Source organism: Sapajus apella, unplaced genomic scaffold (assembly GCF_009761245.1).
Source record: "Sapajus apella isolate SASKATOON/1434 unplaced genomic scaffold, GSC_monkey_1.0 scaffold10, whole genome shotgun sequence".
In the NCBI taxonomy this organism is placed as follows: domain Eukaryota; kingdom Metazoa; phylum Chordata; class Mammalia; order Primates; family Cebidae; genus Sapajus; species Sapajus apella.
This window is the reverse complement of record NW_022436950.1, coordinates 35991317-36011331: the sequence shown is the minus strand read 5'-3', so window position 1 is coordinate 36011331 and position 20015 is coordinate 35991317. Positions and strand designations below refer to the sequence as shown.

At 42.9% G+C, this 20015-nt stretch overlaps 1 protein-coding gene across 8 annotated transcripts in view; it reads left to right on the top strand.

The window, feature by feature from the left end:
- The window catches only part of LOC116551915 (cytochrome P450 20A1), a 121620-nt gene that overhangs the window by 68993 nt on the left and 32612 nt on the right, over positions 1-20015 (top strand). For 3 of the 8 annotated variants that reach the window (XM_032278578.1, XM_032278579.1, XM_032278581.1), the window contains 3 exons: positions 7022-7071; positions 7904-8070; positions 10761-10903. In XM_032278578.1, the coding sequence (XP_032134469.1) occupies positions 7022-7071; positions 7904-8070; positions 10761-10903 (360 nt within the window). Of the gene's footprint in view, positions 1-316; positions 881-7021; positions 7072-7903; positions 8071-10709; positions 10904-20015 lie in introns of those variants that run through there. The other 5 variants (XM_032278577.1, XM_032278585.1, XM_032278583.1 and 2 more) reach the window with 5 other exon arrangements.

The following is a 20015-nucleotide window of genomic DNA, read 5'->3' as shown; positions in this document are numbered from 1 at the left end:
CCCCGGCCCCCCAGTGTTTGATTCAATAGGTCTAGGTTGGGATCGAGAATCTGCATTTCTTTTGTTTTTTGAGACGCTCTTGCCCTGTCGACCAGGTTGGAGTACAGAGGTGCGTAGCCTGAGCCTCCCTGGTTCAAGCGATCCTCCAGCCTCAACCTCCGGTGTAGGTAGGGCCACAGGCGTAAGCCACCACGCCTGGCTAATTTGAATCTTTTTTTTTTTTTTTTTTTTTTGTAGAGACGGGGGTCTCGCTATGTTGCCCACTCTGGTGTCCATCCTCCCGCTTCAGCCTCCCACGGTGCTGGGATAGGTGGAGCCACCGCGCCCGGCATCGATAATCTGCATCTCTAACGAGTTCCCAGGCGACGCTGATGCTGGTCCGAGAACCTCTCTTCGAAAACCATTGGTTTAGAGGTTTTAATTCTGAAACCATTCGGCAGACAGAGCACTGCTAACTCCTAACTTTTATGAGGAACCTGGGGTCTGCTTTCGCCAGCAACTAGGTCCCAAGTCGCGGGCGTATTCTGAAATCATGTGCACCGCAATCCCCGCCTTGGGGTGGAGGCTAGCGCTGGGCGGCCTCAGCCTCTGCCTGCTGCGCACTGGAGTCAGCTCCCTGGCTCCTCGGCGATCCATTGCTCTTTCCGTCGGCGCCGGCCGCAGGCCTCGGTCACGCCCCCCGCGGCCAGTTGGTTCGCGGGTCTCGCGGGGTGCCCCCGCCCACAGGCTAATGCGTTAAGTTGGGCCAGGCTGAGGCGCTGCTGCCGGAGCGGCAGATCCGAGACGTGGCTCCCTGGGCGGAAGAACCATGTTGGACTTCGCGATCTTCGCCGTCACCTTCTTGCTGGCGTTGGTGGGAGCAGTGCTCTACCTCTACCCGGTAAGCGTCATCTTCGTTCTCTGGGGCGTCGGGCGCTGCCCCGGCCTCTCTGTCACCGACCTCCAGGCCGACCTGCCTGTGCGGGCCGCAGGGGGCGGGCCTGAGGGAAGGGCTCAGGATCCTTCCAGGGCTTCCGCTCGGTGAACACACCCGGAGTCACGTGGCACCCCTCCGGGCGCGCCTGGCGAATGCGGTGAGCAAAGTGGACTGCGCAGCTACCCTTCTGGCGCCGACTCGGGCGGGCGTAGAGCTGCCGAGGAAAATCCCGCGCCGCTGCAGGCGGGCCTCACCTTGACGGGCACTCAGCACCACTCTCCAAGGCGGCTCTCAAGTACTTTGGGCGGCTTTTTGGCAGTAACTCCGACAAACACAAATTCCATTTCCCAGTGTGTCCGAGAGGAGACTCCACGGCGCGCCACTTCTTTCTTTCTTGAGGATTCTCCAGTACTTCTGTCGTTCGCCTTTCCATCTGTCCATCGGTCTATGCTGACTGAAATCCAAAGTGCTCGAGGTCCGGGTCTTGCTCCTCTGAGGGGCTTGGGGACAAATGCTCCTCCCGGGGAGAGCGCCACGCTGCTGGTCCGAGTGCGAACTTTCCCCGGCCGCTGCTGCCTCTCCGAGCCTCCTGTTCTCTTCTCTCCACTGGCTTCCATCAGCCAGAGAGGGAGGGTCTGAAAACAAAAGCGGTGATGGTTGAGGAGCCGTCTTTAAAACCTGTTCTACACACTTTGGGAGGCCGAGGCGGTTGGATCACGAGGTCAGGAGATCGAGACCATCCTGGCCAACGTGGTGAAACCATGTATCTACTAAAAATACAAAAATTATCTGGGTGTGCTGGCATATCCCAGCTACTCGGGAGGCTGAGGCAGGAGAATCGCTTGAACCCGGGAGGCAGAGATTGCAGTGAGCCGAGATCGCGCCACTGCACTCCATCCTGGCGACACAGCGAGACTCCGTCTCAAAGAAAAAAGAAAAAAAAAAAGTTCTACAAAGCAAGGTGGTGGTTTTACAGTGAAAGTTGAAAAGTTAAAGTGAAAGTTGAACTACTGGAATTGACCATACATCTTCTTAAATGTTCTTTTCCGAGCAAGTAAATTGATTAGACTGGAATCTTGCAACTACACAATCAGGGACTTCCTGAAATCCTATTTTCTGAGAAACTAAACAATTTTAGTGGTTCTTGAACTTTTGGTGATTTTAAAATAATATTCTTCTTTGATCAGCTCATAGAAGCACACTGTGAAATAGAGGCATCAAGGAAATACCAGTTATTTTTAGCGTGGTTTCTGGAAGGATGGATTAATTCCAGGGAAGATCAGGGGTTTTGTTGTTGCTGATTGTTCTTTAGTTTTATTTTGGTGAGAGGTAGTGAGGATTTATAGAGCTTAGGAGTTGGTTTTGGGTAGGCTAGTTTTGAGACGCCTGTTAGACATCCAAGTGGAGATGTTGAGGAGTAACTGAATATATGTCTTGAGTTTATGGGAAAAGTCCAGGCTGAAGATATGTATTTGGGAGCTATCAATGTATAGATGGTATTTAAAGCTAGGAGAACTGGTTGCAATCTCCCAGATGATTTAGATACAGGAGAGAAGAGGTCCAGGGACCATACCCTGGATTCTCCAATGTTAATGGTTGAGGAGAAAAAGAGGAGCCAGCAAAGGAGACTGAGGAGCAGAACCACATAAAATAGAAGGAAACCAGATGTTTTAAGCGGAAGAGGATAATCAGCTAAGTCAAATGCTGCAGATAGGTCAAGTTAAGGCCTAAGAATTTAACGATATTGGTAATTGTTTTTTGTTTTGTTTAAGACAGAGTCTCACTTTCTTGCCCAGGCTGGATGTAGTGGTGCCATCATAGTTCATCATAACCTCAAACTCCTGGCCCCATGCGATCCTCCCACCTTAGCCTCTCGAGTTGCTGGGACTACAGGCACACACCACCACTCCTGGCTAATTTTTTATATTTTGAGTAGAGGCAAGATTTTACCATGTTGGCTGGGCTGGTCTTGAACTCCTGACCTCCAGTGATCTGCCTGCCTTGGCCTCCCAAAGTACTGGGATTACAGGTGTGAGCCACTGCACCCAGCCTACTTTTTAATTTTTTATAGAAATGGGGTCCTGCTGTGTTGCTCAGGCTGGTCTCAAACTTCTGGGCTGAAGTGATCCTCCTGCCTCAGCCTTTCATGATCTGGGATTACAGGCATGAGCCACTGTAACATTCGTAATCTTAAAAAGAGCAGTTTCAGTGTAATTGGGGTGATGAACCTAAATGGTATAGATTCAGAGATATCAAGTATAGGCTGCTCTTTAGAGTTTTGTAGTAAAGGGGGCTGGTAACTAGAGAGGGAAGTGAGGTGAAGGGACTCATAAGGTAGGAGAAATTTCCATCAAGTCATTTATGTTAAAAAAAAAAAAAAAAAAAAAGAGGTAGGAGAAATTACATTGTAATGATGAGGGCTGTCAAGTCATTAAGAAAAAACTGATGATGTAAGAAGCTTATGGCCAGCACAGTGATTCAAGCCTGTAATCCCAGCACTTCGGGAGAATGGGGTGGGAGGATTGCTTGAACTTAGTAGTTTGAGACTAGTCTGAGTATTATAGTGAGACCCTGTCTCTAAAAACAATGAAAATAAAAAATTAGGCATGGTGGTGAGCATCTGTGGTCCCTGGTCCCAGCTACTTAAGAGGCTGAGGCAGAAGGATCACTTGAGCCTGGGAGATCGAGGCTGCAGTGAGCCAAGAGTACGCCACTGCACTCCAGTGTGGGTGACAGAGCGAGCAAGACCCTGTCTCAAAAAACAAAAAAAAACAAAAAAAAAAAGCTTAGGTTCCATGGTCTGTTACTGTAACCACTCTTTTGCATATACCTTCAACTCCATTGTGCTGTATCCCTTTGTCATAAAACCACAATTCTCATTAAATTCAGTGCTCTGTCAATTACGCCCCTAAACCCACACAGCTGAAAAACAAAAATCATGCAGGCAGAAAAGAACACAGCCATACTGACTAGTCTCATTTTAAATTTACGAACCTTAAGTGGGATGTCTGGAAAAAACCTGGTACATTCACTCACCTAATCCTCTAGATAACTTTTCACTCCTTCCCTATCTTTAAATCTCCTCTCTTCACCAATAACTAATAATCTCGTTTTCTTTTTTTTCTTTTTGAGCCGGAGTCTCACTCCAGCTGCAACCAGGCTGGAATGCAATGGCATGGTCTCGGCTCACTGCAACCTCTGCCTCCCAGGTTCAAGTGATTCTCCTACCTCAGCCTCCCAATTAGCTGGGACTACAGGCGTGTGCCCCCACACCTGGCTAATTTTTGTATTTTTAATAGAGACAGGGTTTTAGTATGTTGACAAGGCTAGTCTCAAATTCCTGACCTCATAATCCATCTCGCCTCTATTTCTTTTCTTTTTTGAGACGGAATTTCACTCTGTTGCCCAGGCTGGAGTGCGGTGGAATGATCTCGGCTCATTGCAATCTCTGCCTCCTGGGTTCAAGCAATTCTCTTGCCTCAGCCTCCAGAGTAGTGGGACTACAGGCACACGCCACCATGCCTGACTAATTTTTGTATTTTTAGTAGAGATGGGGTTTTATCATGTTGGCCAAGACCTTCTTGATCTCCTGACCTTGTGATTTGCCTGCCTCTGTCTCCCAAAGTGCTGGGATTACAGGCCTGAGCCACTGCACCTGGCCTCTTTTTTTTTTTTTTTGAGATGGAGTCTTGCTTTGTCACCGCCCAGGCTAGAGTGCAGTGGCATGATCTTGGCTCATTGCAATCTCCACCTCCCGGGTTCAGGTGATTCTCCTGCCTCAGCCTCCCAGGTAGCTGGGACTACAGGTGCGTGCCACCATACCCAGCTAATTTTTTGTATTTTTAGTAGAGATGGGGTTTCACCATATTAGCCAAGATGGTCTTGAACTCCTGACCTCGTGATCCACCCACCTCGGCCTCCCAAAGTGCTGGGATTACAGGTGTGAGCCACCTTGCCTGGCCTTTTTTTTAGACAAAGTCTCCCAGGCTGGAGTGAAGTGACACTATCTCAGCTCACTGCAACCTATGCCTCCTGAGCTCAAGCAATTCTCCTGCCTCAGTCTCCTGAGTATCTGGGATTACAGGTGCCTACCACCATGCCCTGCTAATTTTTCTATTTTTAGTAGAGATGCGGTTTCGCCATGTTGGCCAGGCTGGTTTTGAACTCCAGACCTAAAGTTATCTGCTCGCCTCAGCCTCCCAAAGTGTTGGGATTACAGGCATGAGCCACTGCGCCTGGCCTCTTTTTTTTTTTTTTTTTTTTTTTTTTGAGATGGGGTCTCACTTTGTCTCCTAGGCTGGAGTGCAATGGTGTGACCTTGGCTTACTGTAGCCTTGACTTCCCAGACTCAAGTGATCCTCCTGCCTCAGCCTCCCTAGTAGCTAGGATTACAGCACTGGCCACTGCACCCAGCTAATTTTTTGTATTTTTCAGAGAGACGGGGTTCACCATGTTGCCCAAGCTGTTCTCAAACTCCCGGACTCAAATGATCAGCCTGCCTTGGTCTCCCAAAGTACTGGGATTACAGATGTGAGCCACCACACCTGGCCTATTTCATTGAAAAAATAAAACCAATCCCAAGCTAACTTCCACACCACCCTGCCTATCTATAGCCGAAGTTTGTGCCCTTATATTTCACCTTCCCTCCTATTACTATGAACTGTCTATGCTCCCAATTAAATACTTCCCCATCTTTTCACTCCTGTACTAGATCTAACTTCCCACCAACTCAAGAAAATGGCTCCAGCACGGCAGTTTTCTGTTTCCTTTTTTTTTTCTTTTGAGACAAGTCTTAGTATGTCATCCAGGCTGGAGTGCAGTGGTGCAGTCACAGCTCACTGCAACCTCTGCCTCCCAGGTTCAAGTGATTTTCATGCCTCAGCCTCCTGAGTAGCTGGGACTATGGGAGTGTACCACCATGCCCAGCTAATTTTTGTATTTTTAGTAGAGACAGGGTCACCATGTTTGTCAGGCTGGTCTTGAACTCCTCACCTGAAGTGATCATCCACCTCAGCCACGCAAAGTGCTGGGATTACAGGTATGAGCCACTGTGCCTGGCCCAGCACGGGAATTTTCTTCTGTTTCTTACATCATCATAATGAAACTATTAGAAGCATGGACCTCAATTTTTTTTTTTTGTGAAGCCAAGCCAGCCAGGACCATATGTAAACTCAGAACAGAGACAACAAAGAAAAGTGTACTTGATTTATGTTACTTGATGTAAAGTTATATTAAATTCTTCAAATACCTTAGTTTAATTGACACAGGAAGAATAATATCCTGAATGAAATCATTCTTTTTTTTTTTTTTTTTTAAACTTTTAAGTTCAGGGATGCAAATCTAGGTTTGTTACATAGGTAAACTTGTATCATGGGGGTTTATTGTACAGATAATTTCATCACCCAGATAATTATTAAGCCTAGTACCCATTAGTTGTTTTTCGTAACCCTTTCACCCTCCGAAAGTCCCCAGTGTGTATTATTCCACTCTATGTGTTCATGTATTCTCATTGTTTAGCTCCCACTTATAAGTGAGAACATGTAGTATTTGGTTTTCTGTACCTGTGTTAGTTTGCTAAGGATAATGGCCTCCAGCTCCATCCATATCCCTGCAAAGGACATAGAAATTATTCTTTTCCATGCAAAGAACCCCGTTTTTTTGTATTTTAATATAGAAATGATTTCTTAAATTCAACTTAATTGGAAAGCCATTATTTAGGCCGGGCACAGTGGCTCATGCCTCTAATCCCAGCACTTCAAGAGGCCGAGGCTAGTGGATCACGAGGTCAAGAGATGGAGACCATCCTGGCCAACATGGTGAAACCCCATCTCAACTAAAATATAAAAATTAGCTGGGTGTGGTGGCACACGCCTGTAGTCCCAGCTTATTTGGGAGGCTGAGGCAGGGGAATCACTTGAACCCAGGAGTGGAGGTTGCAGTGAGCTGAGATCATACCACTATATTCCATCCTGGCAACAGAGCAAGACTACATCTCAAAAAAAAAAAAAGCCATTATTTAAGATCCTGCAGATGTCTTGGTGAAACACATTTGACTTATGGGATATATAATAATTCATTATTATAAACTGTTTTTTTCCCTGTAAGGCTTCCAGACAAGCTGCAGGAATTCCAGGGATTACTCCAACTGAAGAAAAGTGAGTAATTATTTTCTTAGAATCAAGTAGAGTCAATTCTTCATAATTGATATCAAGACTAAACCATGTTCTTAGCTAATCTCAGTAGCTCTTGCCAGCTACTGATGAGGTTGAGGTGGAGGATCACTTGAGGCCAGGAGTTTAATGCTGCAGTGAGCTATGATTATGCCACTGTACTCCGGCCTAGACAACAGAGCCAGACCCTGTTTCTAAAATTAAATAAATAAATAAATAGAAAACTAAGTTTTTTTTGTGGTAGGACTGGGCAGACAGATGGAATAGAGTAGGTAGTTCAGAAGACAAGCCAAATATATATGATAAACCATATTTTTAGATTACTCGTCTTATCCAATTCCTTTGATTGCCCTAAATTTACCTTGGCACTTAACCTAAACTTTGTTAAGAACAGAAAAGAGGGTTGCGTAAATCAAAATATTTCATTGTTTTCACTTCCCCTTGCCAGAGAAAGAAGATTGCCGTAGCTGATCTGATGATTTTCATCAGCTGATGATGTCCATTGTTATCTCAGAGTTAGGTGCTGGGTAGTTAAGTTGGATAGCTTTCTGGTATCTAAGTCAGATGTTCCTGTGGAGCTTTTTTATTTGGTATAAAGTGTTAAGAATTCTTAAAATAGCAGACAAATCCGTATTCAAATATAACTATAGAAACATAGTAAGAAAGCAAATATAATTGAGTTTTGGATTTTGCAGTAATTTGAATTTCATGAACCTTTGTTGTCATTTATTGACACAGTTAATTCAGAGTCAACTATTGTTTTTCTGATTTTTCCAAGCTAAACTAATTATTTTATCAAATATTGCTCTTTTGTCAGAGATGGCAATCTTCCAGATATTGTGAATAGTGGAAGTTTGCACGAGTTCCTGGTTAATTTGCATGAGAGATACGGGCCTGTGGTCTCCTTCTGGTTTGGCGGGCGCCTTGTGGTTAGTTTGGGCACTGTTGATGTACTGAAGCAACATATCAACCCCAGTAAGACATGTAAGTTTACTTTTCTTTCTAATTACCTGATCCTTACCTTTTAAGAATGCATATTTAGGCCAGGCATTGTGGCTCATGCCTGTAATCCCAGCACTTTGGCAGGCTGAGGCAGGTGGATCACTTGAGGCCAAGAGTTTGAGACCAGGCTGACCAGTATGGCAAAACCCCATCTCTACTAAAAATATAAAAATTAGCCGGGCGTGGTGGCACATGCCTGTAATCCCAGCTACTCAGGAGGCTGAGGCATGAGAATCTCTTGAACCCGGGAGGCAGAGGCTTCAGTGAGCCAAGATTGTGCCATTGTACTCCAGCCTAGGCAACAGAGCAAGACTTGTCTCAAAAAAGAAAGTTAAATTAAATTTAAAAGAATGAATGTTTATAAATAACTGTATATAGACCTTGTTCTTGGATAGCAATAGTCAACATTTATTGAGTGCTTTGTACTATGTGCTAGGCACTGTGCTGCAGTTTTATTACCTCATTTAAGATAGTATTTTAAATAATTGTGTTTTTCCTTAATATATAAGTGTTTATGATAAAATCTCAGCGTAAATTCCAACAGGATTTTTTTGGGAGCCTGAAAAGATGGTTCCAAGGTATATGTGGAAGAGTAAATGTACATGATCACCCAGGAAATAATCTTAGAAAGAATATTAAATCTCTACTAAAAATACGAAAATTAGCAGAGCATGGTGGTGCACGCCTATAGTCTTAGCTACTCGGGAGGCTAAGGCAGAATAATAGCTTGAACACAGGAGGTGGAGGTGGCAGTGAGCTGAGATCACACCACTGCACTCCAGTCTAGGCAACAGAGTGAGGAGATTCTATCTCAAAAAAAAAAAAAAGAATATTAATGAGGGAAATACTTGTATTATCAGTTATTATAGTGTATTATAAAGCTAGATTAATTTAAAGAATCTCATACTAGCCAGGCACAGTGGCTCACACCTGTAATCCCAACACTTTGGGAGGCCTAGATGGGAGGATCACTTGAGCCCAGGAGTTCAACGTCAGTCTGGGCAACATAGTGAGACCTCATCTCTGCAAAAAAATACAAAAATTAGCCAGATGTGATGCATGTGTCTGTAATCACACCTGTAATCACAGCTACTTGGGAGGCTGAGGCAGGAGAATCTCTTGAACCCAGGAGGCAGAGGTTGCAGTGAGCTAAGATCGAGCCACTGTACTCCAGCCTGGGTGACAGAGAGAGATTCCGTCTCAAAAAAAAAAACAGCTCATACTGTGGTAGGGCTAGACAAACAGATGTGATCGAGTAGATAGTTCAGAAGACAAACCAAATGTATGTGATAAAGATAGCATTTTATGACAAAAGAGAAAAGTAATAAATGGTTTTGGGAATATTGGTTAGATTTGGAAAAAATAAATCTCAATCCCTGCCTTATTTGTTATTTGTTTCTCCCTCTTTTGCCCAGGCTAGAGTGCAGTGGTACTATCATAGCTCACTGTATAACCTACAACTCCTGGGCTCAAGTGATCCTCCCACCTCAGCCTTTGAGTAGGTGGGACTATAGGCATGCACCCCCATACCTGGCTAATTTTTTTTTCCTCTTTAGTGGAGATGAGGTCTCACCACGTTGCCCAGAGTGGCCTTCAACTCCTAGACTCAAGTAATTCTCCTACTTTTGCCCCACAAAATACTGGGATTACAGGTGTGAGCCATTGCACCTGGCGTCTGCCTTATTCCTTATATCTAAATAAATTCTAGATGATTAAAATATCAGGTCATAAAGGTAATACAAGAAAACTTGGTTAAATATTAAATTTTTTCTCTTTGGTTGGGGAGAATATAGATAAACCTTAACAATGGTATAAGATCTAGGAGCTATAAAATACAAGTTAGATAAACCTATCTACATAAAAATGAAAAATTTTATTACAATAACAAACACCTTGAATGGATGCAGTAGCACATACCTGTAGTCTCAGCTACTCAGGAAGCTGAGGTGGAAGGATCACTTAACTCAAGAGTTGAAGACTAGTCTGGGAGAAACACGGAAACTCTGTCTGTGATTTAAAAAACAAAGTCAAAATCACCTTGAGAAAGGAAGAAAGAGATGAGAAAATGTTGACCACACATTGTTACACCTGATGTATAGTAATCGATTACCATATTTTTGTTAAATAAAAAGGCACCATGACAAAGTTTAAAAGAGAAATGGAAAAGCAATTTACCATCAATATGTTAAATATATGTAGTACATAAAAACTAATAAGAAAAAATAGGCCAGGTGTGGTGGCTCACGCCTGTAATCCTAGTACTTTGGGAGGCTGAGGTGGGTGGATCACCTGAGGTCAGGAGTTCGAGACCAGCCTGGCCAACATAATAAAACCCCCTCTCTACTAAAAATACAAAAATTAGCTGAGCAGGGTGGCAGGTGCCTATAATCCCAGCTACTTGGGAGGCTGAGTCAGGAGAATCACTTGAATGCAGGAGGCAGAGTTTGCAATGAGCCCAGATCACAACACTACACTCTAGCCTGGGTGAGAAGAGCAAAACTCTGTTTCAAAAAAAAATTTTTTAAATATGAAAAATTAAAACAGTTAAGGGAATTATGAAAAACAATTGCCATGCTTTCAACTATGATCCTTTACCTCCCTAATCTCTTGTTCTGTTACAGGAAATCTTTTTGAGTGATTATTTTGATACAGAAATATTTAATTTGTTTCAGTGGACCCTTTTGAAACCATACTGAAGTCATTATTAAGGTATCAATCTGGTGGTGGCAGCGTGAGTGAAAATCATATGAGGAAAAATTTGTATGAAAATGGTGTGACTAATTCTCTGAAGAGTAACTTTGCTCTCCTCCTAAAGGTAAGGTAATAAGTAGTTTGGTATAGTGTTCTACAACATAAATAATAGTATATATATATATATATTTTTTTTTTTTAGTATTGGTGTGTCCTGTTTTTGCTACTCTTTTCTTTCCTGTCTCTCTAAGCTAATTTTATTCTCCTGAAATTAAAAACAGCAATAACAAAACACACATACCCAAAAAAGAAAAGGAAACAAAAATCTTGACATCTAGACTCACTGTATAAGTTGAAATGATGAGAGTAGAGAGTACCTTAAGGAAGTTTTCTGTGTGTGTATATATATATATATATATGTATGTATGTATGTGTGTATATATATATATGTGTGAGTGTGTGTGAGTGTGTTTGTGTGTGTGTGTATTTATTTTATTTTTTTCTGAGACAGAGTCTTGCTCTGTTGCCCAGGCTGGAGTACAGTGGTGTGATCTCGGCTCACTGCAACCTCCACCTCCCAGGTTCAAGCAATTCTTGTGCCTCAGCCTCCCTAGTAGCTGGGGTTATAGGCGCACACTGCTATGCCTGGCTAATATTTGTATTTTAGTAGAGACGGGGGTTTCGCCATGTTGGCCAAGGTGTTCTCGAACTTCTAACCTCAAGTGATCCACCCACCTTAGCCCCCCAAAGTACTAGAATTACAGGTGTGAGCCACTCTGTCCGGCCATCTGTATATATATTTTTTGAGATAGGATCTCACTTTGTCACGCAGGCTAGAGGGCAGTGCCTGGATTATGGCTCACTACAGTCAGTCTGGACTCTTAAGCTAGCATTTCCCAAAACATATTCTGAGCCTGTCTGAAAAAGTTCCTCTTATAAAAATGCATATTATTGGCCAGGCGTGGTGACTCACACCTGTAATCCCAGCACTATGGGAGGCCAAGGCGGGTGGATTGCCTAAGCTCAGGAATTTGCAACCAGCCTGGGCAACACAGTGAAACCCATCTCTACTAAAATACAAAAAATTAGCCATGTGTGGCGGTGTGCACCTGTAGTCCCAGCTACTCAGGAGGCAGAGACAGGAGTATCACTTGAACCTGGGAGGCAGAGGTTGCAGTAAGCCAAGATTGCGCCACTGCACTCCAGCCTGGGTGACAGAGCAAGACTGTCTAAAAAGAAAGAAAAAAAAATACAGATTATTGGGCCTCTACTTTGACATACTAAATCACTTGGAGAGGGACCTGACTTTTTTTTTTTTTTTTTGAGACTGTATCTAACTCTTGTTGCCCAGGCTGGAGTGCAGTATCACGATCTTGCCTCACTGCAACCTTTGCCTCCCAGGTTCAAGCGATTCTCCTGCCTCAGCCTCCCGAGTAGCTGGGATTACAGGCACGTGCTACTATGCCTGGCTAATTTTTCTATTTTAATAGAGACAGGGTTTCACCATGGTGGCCAGGCTAGTCTCGAACTCCTGACCTCAGGTGATCCACCTGCCTCGGCCTCCCAAGTTGCTCGGAGTATAGGCGTGAACCACTGCGCCTGGTCAAGACCTGACATTTTTAAGAAATTCTACAGATAATTGCAAATTTTTTGAACAACAATACTAATCCATATCATTTCCTTTTTTGTCCCTAAAGATTCTTAGCTGAGCCCTGTGTCCTCCTGACAGTTCTCTGAATCCCCATGGCATTATTCCAGACCTTCAGCCTCACTGTAATATTGCTAGTCATACCCAACCCCTTTGCTTGCTACAGATGTCCTTTCCTCCTGCTTTGCTGAGATTATAGAGTCCCTTCCACGTGAACTCCATCACTCTTCTATTCCCCCACTAACAAACTCTATCCATCCCAGTCCTTTGTTTTTTCTCCTGATTTTAAATCTTAAAGAAGCCTTCCTTCTGGGCAAATCTAATTCATTTATTTAAAATTAGTGTAATTTATGAAAGTAATAAATATGGTTGCTGTAGAAAATAGCAAGATCTAACAGTTTAAGGAAATCACCCCTGATTTTACTATAGAAATATATATTGTTATTATACAGTATGTACAGTTTTATATACTTTTTTTTACTTTAAAACATATGGATGGCCAGGCGCAATGGCTCATGCCTGTAATTCCAGCACTTTGGGAGGCCGAGATGGGCAGATCAAGAGGTCAAAAGATCGAGACCATCCCAGCCAACATGGTGAAACCCCATCTCTACTAAAATAGAAAAATTAGCCAGGCATTGTGGTGCATGCCTATAATCCCAGCTACTCAGGAGGCTGAGGCAGGAGAGGCCTCACTTGTTTTCTTTTAATTCTTCAGATGTACCCTGTTCCCTCCTATCTCAGGGCCTTTCTATGCTATTCCTGTTTTCTGGAATGCACCTCTAGTCATCCACACACCTAGCTAATGTGTGTTCATTTTTCAGCTCCTAGTTTAAACATCACTTCCCCAGGGAAGCTATCGCTGATCATCCCACATTGCTAGATAGGTCCCCCTTTTATTTATTTCATTTTTATTTTTTAAGACAGAGTCTTGCTGTGTTGCCTAGGCTGGAGTGCAGTGACTTGATCATAGCTCACTGTAGCCTCAAATTCCTGGGCTCATGGGATCCTCCCACCTCAGCCTCCTAAGTAGCTGGGACTACAGGGATGTGCCACTGTATCTAGCTAGTTGTTTTTTAAAATTTTTTGTAAAGATGTGTGTCTCATTAAGTTTCCTAGGCTGGTCTTGAACTCATGGCCTCAAGTGTTCCTCCCACCTTAGTTTCCCAAAGTTCTGGGATTGCAAGCATGAGCCACTGCACTCACCCAGGTTCCCCTTTTAGATGCTATCATAACACCTTGTGCCTTTTCTTTACAACACTTTTCCCACTTTGTAATTCTATTTATTTATTTATTTGAGATGGAGTATTGCTCTGTTGCCCAGGCTGGAGTGCAGTGGTACAGTCTTGGCTCACTGCAACCTCCACTTCCTGGATTCAAGTGATTCTCCTTCCTCAGCCTCCCAAGTAGCTGGGATTACAGGTGCACACCACCACTCCCAGCTAATGTTTGTATTTTTAGTAGAGACAGGGTTTCACCATGTTAGCCGGTTTCACCATGTCACCCACCTCAGCCCCCAAAGTGCTGGGATTACAGGTGTGAGCCACTGGGCCCGGTCGTAACTCTATTTGTAATCCCTTAAGTGTCTGTCTCCCTCACTTAAGTGTGTGCTCCATGAAGGTAGGGACTAGTCTATTTTGATTACTGCTGTGTACTTGGCTGTTGTTATAGAGCAGGCCCCCAGTCAATATTTATTAAATCAGTGAATGAATACTTATAACTTAAAGTTCCTGAATTCTTTGACCCCTCTCTTACTTCCATAGTTCTATTCTTTCTTTTTTCTCCCCGAAACATTTTTCCCAGCCCTGCCTGGCTAACTTCTACTCCAGTCTCCAATTTAGTTAAGTAAGCTTTCCTCTATGTACCATTTCTAAACTGCTGTTAACAACTGGATATATTTACATAAAATTAAGAGAATTTTTTTTCTTTTCTTCTTTTTTCTTTCTTTCTTTTTTTTTTTTTTTTGAGACAGTCTTGCTCTGTTGCCCAGGCTGGAGTACAGTGGTGCGATCTCGGCTCACTGCAACCTCCACCTCCCAGGTTCAAGTGATTCCTCTGCCTGAGTCTCCCAAGTAGTTGGGACTATAGGCGCACACCGCCACACAGGGCTAACTTCTGGTATTTTAGTAGATACAGGGTTTCAGCATGTTGGCCTGGATGATCTTGATCTCCTGACCTCGTGATCCGCCTGCCTCGGCCTCCCAAAGTTCTGGGATTATGGGCGCGAGCCACCATGCCAACCCAATTTTGTTCTTTTTTTATTTTAAAAATGTTTCACATAGAGGTGGAGTCTTACCATGTCACCCAGGCTGGTCTCAAACTCCTGGGCTCAAGCAGTCTACCCACTTCAGCCTCCCATGATGAGACCCTGTCTCTACAAAAAAAAAAAAAAAAAAGACAAAAATTAGCCGGGCATGGTGGTGTATGCCTGTGGTCCCAGCTACTCGGGAGTGTGAGGTGGGAGGATCGATTGAGCCTGGGAGGCGGGGGTTGTAGTGAGCCAAGTTTGCACCACTGCATTCCAGCCTGGGTGGCAGAGTAAGACCCTGTCTCAAAAAAAAAAAAAAATCCATTTGGCCAGTTTGGGTTTCTTTTCCTTTCCCTCTTCTATAACTTTGTTCATTCTTTATGAAAGTGTTCTGACTACACATTGTAAGGATTTTCGTATTTAAATACCTGGTAGCTTCTTACGAGTATGCCTTATTAACTTTACCAGTATCTATTAAAAAAAATGTTTTCGCTGGGTGCGGTGGCTCATGCCTGTAATCCCAGTACTGGGAGGCTGAGGCAGGTGGATCACGAGGTCAGGAGTTCAAGACCAGCTTGGCCAACATAGTAAAACCCCGTCTCTACTAAAAATACAAAAAATTAGCTGGGTGTGGCACCTGTAATTCTAGCTACACGGAAGGCTGAGGCAGGAGAATTGCTTGAACGTGGGAGGCGGAGGTTGCAGTGAGCTGAGATCCTGCTACTGCACACCAGCCTGGGCGACAATGTGAGACTCTTGTCTCAAAAAAAAATTTGTGGTTACTTAGTAGATATATATATTTGTGGGACACATGAGATACTTTGATACAGGCATACAATACATAATAATCACATCAGGGTAAATTGCCTATCCTTTTTTTTTTTTTGAGTCAAGATCTTGCACTGTTGCCCAGGCTGAAGTGCAGTGGCACAAGTATAGCTCATTGCAGCATCAAATACCTGATCTGAAGGGATCCTTCTGCCTCAGCCTCCTGAGTAGCTAGGACCACAGGCACACACCACCATGCGCAGCTAATTTTTGTGTTTTTATGTAGAGATGCGATTGCACTATGTTTCTTAGGCTACTCTTAAAATCCTGGTCTCAGGTGATCCTCCTGCCTCAGACTCCTGAAGCACTGCAATTACAGGTATGAGCCACTGTGCCTCACAGGCCTTTACAGTATCCACTTTTAAAAATTACATTTGGAAGCTGGGCATAGTGGCACATGCCTGTAGTCCCCACTACTCAGGAAGCTAGGTGGAAGGATCGCATCAGCCCAGGAGTTCAATGATATAGTGAGTGATAACTGTGCCTGTAAATAGTCACTGCACTCCTGCCTGGGCAACATAGCAGGACCCCATTTAAAAATATATATATAGTTGGTAAATGTTGAATGCCATTTTTCCCATATGGAAGTTCTAGTTGAAACTCATGTTTTCTATTTAAGACTTGAGACTGACTTTCTCAGTCCAATATAAGCATTAATTAATATTATTGGTTCTGCTCTGCACACTTCTGCTTCTAAAAACCAACTGAACAAGACCTTTCTTTACCTGTGGTTGCTGCTGATTAGTTTCTATCTTTTCCAGCTTCCATCCGTAACTGATAGCCAATACTCACAGGGCTATCAGGAGGCTTGTGTACCCAAATTCCGATTCTCTCATTGTTACCATTCATGTTTTGTATCTCAAGGTTCTATACTGGTGGTGCACACATCATGTTCTCTGAACCTCTCAGGTTGCCTGCTTTTTGTTTGCTGTAGCTGTTCCTATTACCTCTCATTGTCCTCCCTGGAGGCAGTTATGTTGCCTCTATTTAAGCACTCACCAGTCAGAATCTTCCTGTTCTGCTTAAATACCTAACATTTGTCAGTGAGAAATATTTTTGTATTTAATTGTGTATCTCCAGGAATTTTGCCCATTTCTCTTTGCTTTGCTTTCAATCATGATAAAAGCACCTTTTTCTTTTCAGTAATATTATTGTTAAAAGCCTTAATTATTTTGTCTTCTCTGCTTCAAACTAGGTAATTCTAACTTCTTTAATCTTTTATCACAGGCTCTGTTTTCCAAACTTTCAATCTTTTCTCTTGTTCTGTATTCCATTGTTTTATCCTCCTACCCATTCGGAGGCAAATTGAAGTAGTTTTTAAGTTTTAGTTCATAGACTGTGTTCTTAGGTGAGAAATTTACTTTAGGTTTATGTTGTCAACCCCATAGTACAAGCCAGATACTTAATTTAGGCATTAGTCAGTGATATAGTTTGAATATTTGTCCCTGCCCAAATCTCATGTCGAACTGTAATCCCCAGTGTTGGGGGTGGGGCTTGGTGGAAGGTGATTGGATCACAGGAGTGGCGTCCTCATGGCTTGGTGCTATTCTTATGATAGTGAGTGAATTCTTGAGAGATAGTGTTTGAAAGTATGTGGTACATACCCCTTCTCTCTTGCCCCTGCTTTTGCCATGTGATCTGCTACCTCCCCCTTGCCTTCTGCCATGATTATAACCTTCCTGAGGCCTTATCAGAAGCCAGGTAGTTACCTGGCACCATGCTTTCTTTATAAATTACCCAGTCTCAGCTGGGTATGGTGGCTCATGCTTGCAATCCCAGCACTTTGGGAGGCCAAGGTGGACTGATCATGAGGTCAGGAGTTAAAGACCAACCAGGCCAATATGGTGAAATCCTGTCTCTGCTAAAAATACAAAAATTAGCTGGGCGTGGTGGTACGTGCCTGTAGTCCCAGCTACTTAGGAGGCTGAGGTAGAAGAATTGCTTGAACCCAGGAGGCAGAAGTTGCAGAGAGCCAAGATTCCACCACTGCACTCCAACCTAGGCGACAGTGTGAGATTCCATCTCAGTCAATCAGTCAATCAATAACCGAGTCCCAGGTATTTGTTTATAGCAATGTAAGAATGGTCTAGTACAGTCAGAAATCACTATTAAATGATTGACCAGTAAGAGCATTTAAAGAGTGCTATTCTTGGAGCATCCTCCTTCTCCCTACCAATGGTTTCTTTAAGACCAGGTAAAACAATGCTATTTCCCGGAGTTATCACCTTAAAATGAGTTATATGCTTCATATTGCCATGATAAACATTTTGCCTTTTTTTTTTCTTTTTTTTTGGTCCAGATCTGAGTTCCTGTTCTTATTAAATCCTCTAATGGGCTCTTACCCTCTTATCCTCAAACCTCACGAGTTTGACTTCTTCCTGCCCTGGGCATCTTTGCTTCAAGAATGTGTGTAAACCTACACTTTAATTCTGTGAGTGCAACTTCTCTCTTCTGTGTGCTTCAGTCCCATATTTTCCTTTGACTTTTGGGCTAAATTCTGCTTAAACAGGTATTTCTGGATTGTAGAAGTTATGACTGTTGTCCAGAATCTCCTTAACAGTTTAGTAAGAATATTAATAGCCAAAATTAGTGAGTTAACTGGTTTAATAACTTACATTAACTCATTTAATCTTCACAAGAACTTTATAGGTAGGTATTACAAATTTACCCCTTTTTACAGATGAAGAAAATGAAGCATAGAGTGGTTAAGTAGCTTGTCCAAGGTCATACAGCTAGTAAATAAGTAGTAGGATTAGGAATTGATTCCAGTCAGTCTGAGTCCAGAGTTTATATATTTAACCACAAGGCTATCTTGCATCTCTAGCTTGGTTCCGCTCCCCTGGGATATACTCTTGCTTTCGCTTGACTAATTTTTTTAAATCTTCTTTAATATTGAAGTTAATAATATCCTAATACAAGGTGGAATTAAAATCACTTGCTTCTCTATGATTCTAATAATTTCAAAATAATTATGGAATAATTACTTAATGACTTTTTTCAAAAGTCTCAGTTCTTTTCAAAAAGAAAGTTTATTTTCTAAACAACAGATATATATATATATGTGTGTGTAGATATATATATATGTATGTGTGTATATATATATATATCTACACACACTCCATAATCTTATCTGTTGAATTGTAAGCCTGCCTCCAGGTAGAATTTTATCTTGAGCTTTATTTTTCTGTAATTACAATTTTATGTTAGTTGAAATTACTGTAGTGTTTTAATGTGGACATTCTGAAGACATCTATAAATGATCATACTGTTATTTAGGATGCAAGATAAGATTAGTAGCATATATTTGTTGGGTCTTTCAGTTTATACATTATATACATGTAATTTATATATCATAAAAATGTAGCTGATAGAATACTCCAGCATAGATAACATTACTGTTATTCAACAACTAGATAGTTATTTCAGGTAAATGTACATATATCACACAAGACAACATTTGAAGAGCTGTTCTTAAAAGAAGTCCATTAGGAAAGGAAAGCATTTATCCTGTATTTGGATATTTTTACCAATAGTAAGTTAATATGTAATACTGAACTATCAAATGAAGCTCATCAGAATTGCCATTCAATATAGTGAAGATCGGCTGGGCGTGGTGCCTCACACCTGTAATCCCTGCACTTCGGGAGGCCAAGGTGAGCAGATCACTTAAGGTCAAGAGTTCAAAAACAGCCTGGCTAACATGGTGAAACCCCATTTCTGCTAAAAATATAAAAAATTAGCTGGGCTTGGTAGCATGTGCATGTAATGCCAGCTACTCAGGAGGCTGAGGCAGGAGAATTGCTTGAACCTGGGAGGCGGAGGTTGCAGTTAGTGGAGATCACGCCGTTGCACTCCAGCTTGGGCAACAAGAGTGAAACTCCATCTCAAAAAAATATATACTGAAGATTCAGAAACTGAAAGGGGCCAGGTGTAGTGGCTCACACCTGTAATCCCAGCACTTTGGAAGGCTGAGCCAGGCAATTCACCTGAGGTTAGGAGTTTGAGGCAGAAGTCGCAGTGAGCCAAGATTGTGCCACTGCACTCAGCCTGGGCGACAGAGCTAGACTCCATCTCAAAAAATAATAATAATTAATAAATAATTTAAAAATAAAGAACTATAATACGGGCTACTCTAAAGGGAACTCTGAAGAATATAGGATTACAGCTGGGCACAGTTACTTAGCTTATAATCCCAGCACTTAGAGAGGCTGAGGTGGGAAGATTGCTTGAGTTCAGGAATTTAGGACCATCCTGGGCAAAATGGCAAGACCCTGTCTCTACAAACAAAAATTTTTTTAAAATGTATTAGCTGGGCCGGGCGCGGTGGCTCAAGCCTGTAATCCCAGCACTTTGGGAGGCCGAGGCGGGTGGATCACGAGGTCAAGAGATCGAGACCATCCTGGTCAACACGGTGAAACCCCGTCTCTACTAAAAGTACCAAAAATTAGCTGGGCATGGTGGCGCGTGCCTGTAATCCCAGCTACTCAGGAGGCTGAGGCAGGAGAATTGCCT